Consider the following 9,262-nt stretch of genomic DNA (forward strand, 5'->3'; position numbering starts at 1 on the left):
TCACATTTATCTTCATGTACTACCTAAACCCAAACGCGTAGCAGGCGCATCGACGCGATATGAAATGGTCTGATACCCCTAAACCCTTGCTAAAATCCTAAACCCTGAATTCTCTGCCACGACAGAGATTTCTGCATTTTCTCTACCGCGGCAGACAACCTTTGGTACCGGTTCGTATTACAAACCGGTATCAAAGCTCCCTCGCCCTGCGCTCTCCTGGGTGCCCACGTGGAGGCCCTTTAATACCGGTTCGTAAGGAACCGGTAGGAAAGGGGGGGCTTTTGTACTGGTTGCTTAGCCGGTACAAAAGCCCCGCTGGAACCGGTATTGATGCGCCATTTTATACTAGTGTGTGTGGACCCTACCGTGAGAATTTTTGCATCGCACCACGCTATAGAGGGTTGGGATATTTAACTGCGGTTCCTGATATTGCCTACATTGCACATTTTTGCTTTTGACACCATGTGAGAGTTAGAGCATCTCCAGTTTACGTCCCCCAAACCATCCCCAAACGGCGCCGGATCGAGCGTTTGGGGGATGAATTTTTTTCGTGCCGCGTTTGGGGGACATCGCTCCCCAGTCGCGTCCCCCAAACGCTCATTTGTTTCTTGTTCTTTGATTTGTAGTTGCATATGAATCAAGCCGTTGATGCAAGGAATACCCTATTATGATCTTTAAGAAGATCAAGCAATTGATCATTGCTTAAATTGTTGTTGTGTTGATTTTAGTTCCATTTGATCTAACCCATAGATCAATTCATCTCTACCCAAAACAAGGTTTTTGCAAAGGTCACATTGAGGTTTATAGCACTTGACTTGATGAGCTACTTCAATTCCATCAGGTCAAGTAAAACTTCAGTTACTGTGACATGTTTTATTTGAAAGCGCGAAAATTTCCCGGATTTCTATGCATGATCAATGCACACATCTTTTTCCTCTCTTTTTGTAACCCCAAATCCTGGGATATTACAAAAATGATCAAATGTTGAATGCAGATCGAAACGCTTTAAATTAATAATTGCGTCCTGCATAAATATTAATGTTACTTAACCATAAATGAGGTTAGCCAATTTTTATATTTTCAAATTTCAGGTTTTAGGTTTGGCAAAAAATTATTAAAAAATAAAAAATAAAAAATATAATACAAATTAAAATGTTTATGTTTATTTATTTATTCAAGATTATTATTACATCATTATTTTTTATTAAAAGAATTATTTGGAATTCAAACAATAAAGAAGTGTGACATCGAATACATACACGCGAAGCACTTGGAAGTGGGATGGATAGGAACTCGAAAGTTAAGCGTGCTAGTGCTGGAGTAGTGGGAGGATGAGTGACTGAGCGGAAAGTTTGACTAATTGAATTGAGATTTAGTTAAGTTAGAGACTAAACTTGTCAAATAACGAAATACTAAAAATTCTAAAAAAAATAGAGAAAAAGAGGGATTGAAAAATAATTTGAAAAAAGAAATGGATAACAAAATTTGACGAAATAGCCTTTAATCCCGGTTTGTATTATAAACCGGGACTAAAGGTCATTCGCCCCGGCTCGCGCCATCAGCCCACGTGACGGGGCCTTTAGTCCCGGTTTGTTTTACAACAGGGACTAAAAGAGAGGACCTTTAGTCCCGAATGATTAGTTCCGGTTGCAAAACCGGGACTAAAGGTTCTTATCAACCGAGACTGAAGCCCCTTTTTCTAAAGTGGTAGGGGCGAAGCTGGAGGAGAAAATCATTGGGTTCATCTCCACTAGTTATGTTGAATCTTCCACAAATAAACCAAGTGACATGCTAAATTAGCGAAGGGTTAGGTGAAATTCGTTTGGTTCATCTGAACCCAACCCATGTACATCAGCTCCGCCAGTGTGTGTTAGGAGCTATGCTGCTTTCCGCCGAATAGATCCCGCAAATGGGAAATGTAAACCGAATGTATTTTTCCTTTCCACCTTCTTCTTCTTTTACATTCTCATCGGTGCATCAATAAACTGCTCACACCCCTGCGGCGCCCGCTTGCAGCTTCCTGCACTCCCTCATACACTGCGCCACCCTAGGCAGACTACCACACTCAACCCTGCTCCATGCCGCCCTAGGCAGACTAATGTGCTTGCAGCTAGGCTGACTCACGCTCTCTCACCCAGGCCACACATAGAGAAAAACCTCAATATGTTTGCCCTTCTATCAAAACATTTAAATTTACGGCCATTTACATATGCAAGAATCCAATATGAAAAACAATCTACCCCCATAAGACCTAAAACCACAAGACCTGATATAAGAGTGTTAGAAACCTGTAGCAAGTCACTTCTCATTTTTAATTAGAGAATGTACACTTTTGATGGGTTTCCCAATTTGATCTTCACACAACATTTTTTTAGTGTGTGCTTATACTGAACTTTTTTACTTTACAATAACTTAATATACCATTGGATGCATCCTATTTTTGTTGGTACATTTGACAGCTGTAACAAAAAAAATTAAGAACATAAATATACTCATACATAGTATGGTTTAGATCTTTCATATTGTTCTAATATTTGGGATTACAAATATTTCTGCTACTATTGTAATGGACTTGGTTTTTTGTGAGGCTGGTATGTTTAAGAATAAAAATTCTTCGAATGGATTTCACTACGGATACAAGAAAACTGATACTCTCACATTCCTCTAGAAATTTATTTACATGTCTTAATGAAGTATATTAATTTTGCATGTATTCTTTTTCATAGTATCGCTAAATATTGTTAGAACTTGATAGAGTGTTTTGGAGTGTATTAGTATAGCAAGTGAATTTGAAAATAAATTTTTTGGAGTACAATGCTCTCGAAATTATGTGTAATTACTTAGATAATTCTAGATTGTACGAAGTGTCACGTGTAATATATATTCTCCTTCCGCTCTGGCTTTTTGCGGTGCTTATTTATTGGTCAACTATATTCCTTTTATTATCACGGGATAAGTATTTATCCATGGGACATGAATTCTTGGTAGTTATTTTATATGAATTATACATTACATTGCATGTGGGAGTATTTATACATTAAAGTTCCATAAGCTATAAGATTTTGTATTTATTAATTTTATGTTCATTCCCCTTAAAAGTTTCCAAATACTGTGTATCCATTCGAGTGAAACTAGTAACTTGGCCACTCTATATTTTTCTCAAAATCGGCCCCTATTGACAAGATATGTTTTTATTGGAAGACTAATTTTCATAATCATACATCTATTTAGGAGAGTGCTTCGTAAAAAAAAATAGTGTGCACGTATTAAACCAAGATCGACATGAAGGTGCCAAAAAGAATGTTATGCTTTTATAAGTACACAGAGTTGAGGACCTTATCGATAAAGACTACTGGCCCATGCAGCTAGGTTATGCCTCCTAGGCACGAAAGTTTTACCCTCATGGTCGAGCATCGAAGCAGACAATTTCTCTGAGTTATTCGCACATACCGGCATAATGTTGTCGCATAGTTGTTCGATACAACACAACAACAAAGCCGGGAACCAACTTCATGAAGATCGAAGCCTCTAAACTAGGATGTATGATGGCAACGAATAACATGTACACCTACTCGTTTGGTCTCCAAGCGCAAAGTGTTGTAGTAAGTGATTCTTTTCCTACAGATATGACATTGGGTTTATATCCAATACTATGGGATCAGCTAAAATTTTCCATTCCCCTCTTCAGGAAACTTACAAAACAAAATGAATTGTCTTATGTTCCCAACTCAACCGTGGTGATCATCAAACAACACGGCATATTATGATAAGATGAAAAAAAAGTAAACTATAAAAATAAAAGGAACAACGCAGAAAGAAGTTGTTGATGTGTAATCTAAGATGAAACTTGTAAAGTAAATGCAATACCTGGTATTGTATTTTGGGAATATTGCAGTGCAGAAATGGAAGTATAATAATTAAAATTATTTCTTAAACGTTGACCGGAGTTCATGTGTTCACCACGGTTGAATGTTTGATTCACATCCATACATGCATCACATCTTAATGTATAAATGATGCAACACATATTTAGAGTTTGATTCACATCCATATATGCAGTCACACCGTAATGTAGAAATGACACAACACATATGAAGGATGTGTACTGGATGGTGTTGTTGTTGTGGTGGTGTCGATGGCAGGCCTGGCAAGGTGAATGCGTTGATGATCTCTCTTGGAGATGGGTTCGCGAAAGACGACGATGACGATTCGCCGGCGTATGCAATGGTGTGCGCTGAGGGTCTGCTAGACTGATTGTACTTCTCACCTGCCATCTACCAATGGGTGGTTTGGACAGAGAATTGGTTTTTAGATGATGTGCGTTGGGTACTAGCTTTGTTCTTGGATACCCTCTTCATCGTTCTTTTAGGTTTAGCCAGTTGTCGCTAGGAAGGTGACTTCGAATTGATGTTTGTATTCATCTTTTAAGATTTTGTGAATAATCTAATAAAAAAAGGTGTGTGCATTTTTTGGATGCAGAGGCTGAAGTGATGCTCCTTTTTTGAAGAAAAAAATGCAACAATAATCACTGAATTCCTCCTTAGTAAATTCATCCATATGATACAGAATGAAAAAATGAATTACTATGAACTCCTGTTTATTACACAATTTTTTTTTTGTATCTCACATCCCCATGAATGAACAAGCAAAGAAAAGAAGGGTATCAAGCAGAGCTCCACTGTTTGGTCTTCTCGAAGCCGTTGCGGCTGTGGTAGTAGTCCTCCATGGCCTGCTGGATCTCGGCGCGCGTGTTCATGACGAACGGGCCATGCTGCACTCATCGACAGCTGTTAACCGTCAAGATGTTGATTTTTACTGCCGAAGGGCGGCCACTCCAAGTTGTGTTGATGGCTCTGTGCTGGCATGTACTGTTCTTCTTCCTCCCGGCCGGTGAGCACAAAGGGAGGATCTTTGCGAGCTGCATGGCAGCGTTCATCGCCTGGTCATCTCCAACTGGTGCCATCCCGGAGACGCGTGGGTGGCTGCGACGTCGAGCTCAACATCTCCGGCCGTGGTGAAGGGCCTGATTGCGTTTTTTATTTTAGTTTTACGGTCCTTTCAGTAAAAGTCAAAGGGTCTGTTGCAATTTCTCTTTTTGCCAGGATCCTTGATGTAAAATGTATTCCCACCGCTTACGATTAATTCAGCTTCTGGGCTCTTCCTGTGTTCAAAGGAAAAAAAAATCCAAACATTGTTTTGCAAGGTCCTGCTGTGTTCCCTCAACAAATGATCAATGAAACTGGAAACTGCGGAGGATTTTTTTCAGATGAAACAATCATCACTGAATTCCTCCTTAGTACGCATATTTCTATCTCTCCCCTTGCTCTTTGTGTTCCCAAATTAATTCATATGAAACAGAACGAAACAATGAATTACTATGAACTCCTGTTTATTACACAATATTTTCTGTATCTCACTTCCCCATATCCAGTGATGAATTACTATGGTGCAAATTTTGCCCATTTTCAAACCCATATCCAGACTTACTAGTGACAGCCAGCCTAGGGGCAATGGCGTATGGCCCGGAACTGGAGGCCTTTTTGTAGTAGTGGTCCCCTCCTATTTACGTGATCCCCCATAGACGTGTTTCGCGAGTAACGCCCTCGGGTTTCATGTTGCTGTTTTTTTAACAATGTGCTTTCTTACTCAGATCCATGCTTTTAGTTTTAATCAAAAATAGTACTCTACATTAAAAAGGTCATTTCTCTGGAAAAAAATGCACGAGTACCTGTTGAAGGAAATGATCAAATGTTGAATGACAGATCGAAACGCTTGATTCCTAAGTAAGTGCACGAGATGATTAAAATCAGATTGCTAAAGAAATCAATGTCCACGTGAATTACACCGGTTGAAATCCATGCATTGTTTTTCAACGTTCTGCCGTCTTCCCAAATCAATGAACAATGAAACTGAAAACCGGGGAGGATTTTTTTAATGAAACAATAATCACTGAAATCCTCCTTCATTCATATGAAACAGAACGAAACAATGAATTACTATCAACTCCTGTTTATTACACAATATTTTCTGTATCTCACTTCCCCATGAATGAACAAGCAAAGAAAAAAAAGATACTCTATCAAGCGGAGGTCCACTGTTTGGCCTTCTCGAAGCCGTTGCGGCCGTGGTAGTAGTCCTCCATGGCCTGCTGGATCTCGGCGCGCGTGTTCATGACGAACGGGCCATGCTGCACCACGGGCTCCTTGAGCGGCTGCCCCGCCGCGAGCGCGAACCGCAGCGGCGCGCCGGACCGGTTCCACACGCTGAGCCCATCCCCATCGGCGCCGAGCACGAGGCAGTGGTGCGCGGCCGTGGGCGCGGCGTTCTCCCGGCCGAAGACGCCCTCCCCCTCGATGATGTACACGAAGGCGTTCCACCCGGCGGGGATGGGCTGGTGGAGCTGCGAGCCCGGCTGCATGGTGAAGTCCATGTACATGGTGGGCGTCCGCGTGTACACCGGCGACCGCACCCCGAAGGCCTCCCCCGCGATGATCCGCACCTCGACGCCGTCCTGCGAGGCCCGGGCTATGTCCTTGCTCTGCAGCTCCTGGTACCGCGGCTCGATCCTGGCATCCATTTCCAGAAGCAGAAAACGTTGAGTGACCAGCGATTGTCATACAGTACATGCAAATGCAATGCAGCGAGGGTTGTTCAGGAGGGTTGGTTGTGGTTGCGTACATCTTGTCCTTGGCGGCGAGGTTGATCCAGAGCTGCAGGCCCTTCTGCACGCCGTCGGACGCGGGCATCTCCGAGTGCACGATGCCACGGCCCGCCGTCATCCACTGGACGTCCCCTTTCCTGATGGTGCCCTTGTGTCCGGAGAAGTCCTGGTGGATGAAGGCCCCCTGCGTCAGATAACACGAGCCGGCGTTTCAGCGAACAGCTTGGAGGCATGATGAACACAATGCAGAGCAGAGCAGAGCAGAGCAGAGAAGGGGAGAAAACAGAGGATGGGTGGGTGTTTGGGTGCGTACGTCGAGCATGTAGGTGACGGTCTCGAATCCTCGGTGTGGATGGTCGGGGAACCCGGCGGGCTTGGACACTGAAGCAACGAGTCAAAGAATCAATCGGTCAGTCAGAAAACAAGTTGGCTGCAGGTCCAAGAATTCGCTTGGTGGGTGGGCGGCGCTGATTCCATTCCGATGGAGAGATCTCGATCCAGTCGAGGAGAATTACCTGAGAACTCGTCGAGCATGAGGAAGGGATCCAGGTTCCGCAGCTCGTGCCTGCGATTCAGAAACAGAGGGTCAACGCACGCCGTTAGAAAATTCAGAACTCATCTTACCAAGAGAGGATTGAATGAAAATGAATGGTGGGTACCTGCCGATGCTGCGCCTGACGGTGGCGCCCTGCCCCTCGGACTGGGCCTCGGAGAGCAGCTTCTTGACCACCGGCCTGGGGTTCTCGAACGGCGCTGCGACGGAGGACGAAGTGGCCGATGTGGAGGAAGACATGATCGCTGGGAACAAGAAGACGACCGTCACAACAGCAAGAACAACAAGAATCAGGAGGATTGTGGTGGTCTTGGCTCTACTTGTCTTTCTGGATTGGAGAAGAACGCGGTTGCTTTTGCTGCCGTTTCTGTTGAGCTTGGTGAGGCGAGCGAGTGCCGTATAAATAGGGGAAGAAGAAGAGGAAGCAGAGTGCCTCAGCATCTCGGTGGTCGTCGTCGATGGCGCGTGAGGTGCTCGGACATTGGAGGGGTAAATAAATGGTGGCGAGATGCGTCCCGGTGGTGCTGGATCGATCCATTTGGGGATGCGTTGACCATGGGCGGGCGGCTTTGCGGCCGCGGCTGATGGTGGGTGGCGGAGGGAGGAGCGTCCACCAGCCGAGCGAGAGCCGACGACGTGCTAGCGTGCGGCGCTCGTCACCCGGCAGCCTACGTCCGCGTCGCGTCACGCACCTCGTCATTGTTCCACTCGGTCTATTTCGCGTGCTATTGGCTTTTTTGTTTTTCAAAACACTAGGCAAAAGCTTTATCCACTTTAGTAATATTAAGAAGATAATTGCCCGCTTAATAACGAACAATTCGATGAAAAGCAATACTCCTTCCATCCACAAATAAATGTACATGCGGTTTTCAAGACAAATTATAAAGTAGAGTAAAAAATACATTGAAAACATGTACCTCTCCTCTTTAATTCTTTCACCTCCAATAAGGCAAGTGCATGTAGAAAACAAGAATAATATGTGCTTAATATTACTGGGTTTGATTTCCGTGCGATGAGAGAGAAGCAATTAAAGTGCATTAGGAAGATAGGAATACAATCTTTTGTGGACAAAGTTTAGAGCTAGATGTCCACTTATTTGAGGGCGGAGCGAGTACATCGGAGACACACATGCAGGACCCGAGATCACGTACCCGCCAAGCCGCCAGCTCCACCATTCAAGTGGCCAGAGATGACACCGGCACCCACACCACCCCCAAGGCCACGCACCTGTTGAGCCAACTACTCTATCGCCCAAACAACCACAATAGCCACCCTCAAGCAAAGGACTCCGGAGCCGCTGCTCCGGCTACAACCTGAACAACGTGCACACGCCGACCCCGAGGTTACGAACCGAACAAGTTGACGGGTTTCCACCTACTCTATCGCCCAAGCAACCACAATAGCCACCCTCAAGCAAAGGACTCCGGAGCCGCTGCTCCGGCTACAACCTGAACAATGTGCACACGCCGACCCCGAGGTTACGAACCGAACAAGTTGACGGGTTTCTCGCCCAAGAGACCAAACCTGACACCCAGGAAAAGAGTCGCTGCTCCAGAAACCACGCCGACCCTGAGGCCTCGCCCCTGCATAGCTGACGAAGATCCCTCGCCACCATCCACCGTCAACACCAACTTTCGCTTGTCACTTTGATAAAGGTGCAACTCCAAAGGCGAAGTCGCCAAGAGGAAAACACGACACTAAATTGTTGCTATCGTTCGATCACAAGGATCTAGGGTTTCCCCTGAAGTTGACCAAGGGAGGAACGAGAGCTTCACCTCAACGACACCTCCATGAAGGGAATGACGCCTAAGGGTGTCAACGTCATTGGCTTCACATGCTAACACATCGACCCTAAGGTTTCGCCCCAAAGTGGTAAACGGCTCCGCTCCACCCAAGTGTTTGCCGCCCAATCGACCAATCATGACATCCAACCGACGAAGGAGTAGCCGCTCCGACTTCCACGCCAACCCCAACATTGTGCTCATGCCTTGTCGACTACTGATGCTCGATGACAAGGCCCAACTGCCCAAGTCGAACCCCTCACACCA

General features: G+C 44.9%; 1 protein-coding gene across 1 annotated transcript; it reads right to left on the reverse strand.

Annotated features, from left to right (window-relative positions):
- Positions 1 to 5,897: 5,897 nt before the first annotated feature.
- LOC124680758 (pirin-like protein) lies at positions 5,898 to 7,772 on the reverse strand. Its single transcript, XM_047215808.1, has 5 exons — positions 7,321 to 7,772; positions 7,177 to 7,226; positions 6,975 to 7,042; positions 6,679 to 6,845; positions 5,898 to 6,566 (listed from the first exon to the last, which is right to left on the reverse strand). The coding sequence occupies exons 1-5, from the start codon at positions 7,653 to 7,655 to the stop codon at positions 6,080 to 6,082; spliced, it is 1,107 nt and encodes a 368-aa protein (XP_047071764.1). The 5' UTR covers positions 7,656 to 7,772; the 3' UTR covers positions 5,898 to 6,079.
- Between the last annotated feature and the right edge of the window lie 1,490 nt (positions 7,773 to 9,262).

Source organism: Lolium rigidum, unplaced genomic scaffold, assembly GCF_022539505.1.
Source record: "Lolium rigidum isolate FL_2022 unplaced genomic scaffold, APGP_CSIRO_Lrig_0.1 contig_27846_1, whole genome shotgun sequence".
NCBI classification, from domain to species: domain Eukaryota; kingdom Viridiplantae; phylum Streptophyta; class Magnoliopsida; order Poales; family Poaceae; genus Lolium; species Lolium rigidum.

What these genes read in the sequence shown, in the direction of transcription:
- LOC124680758 (XM_047215808.1), bottom strand. Translation starts at nt 7,655, where the DNA reads ATGCTGAGGCACTCTGCTTCCTCTTCTTCTTCCCCTATTTATACGGCA. An exon ending in GTCAGGCGCAGCATCGGCAG is followed by an intron (nt 7,227 to 7,320) that starts GTACCCACCATT and finishes TCTGAATCGCAG; the next exon opens with GCACGAGCTGCGGAACCTGG. An exon ending in CATGCTCGACGAGTTCTCAG is followed by an intron (nt 7,043 to 7,176) that starts GTAATTCTCCTC and finishes TCGTTGCTTCAG; the next exon opens with TGTCCAAGCCCGCCGGGTTC.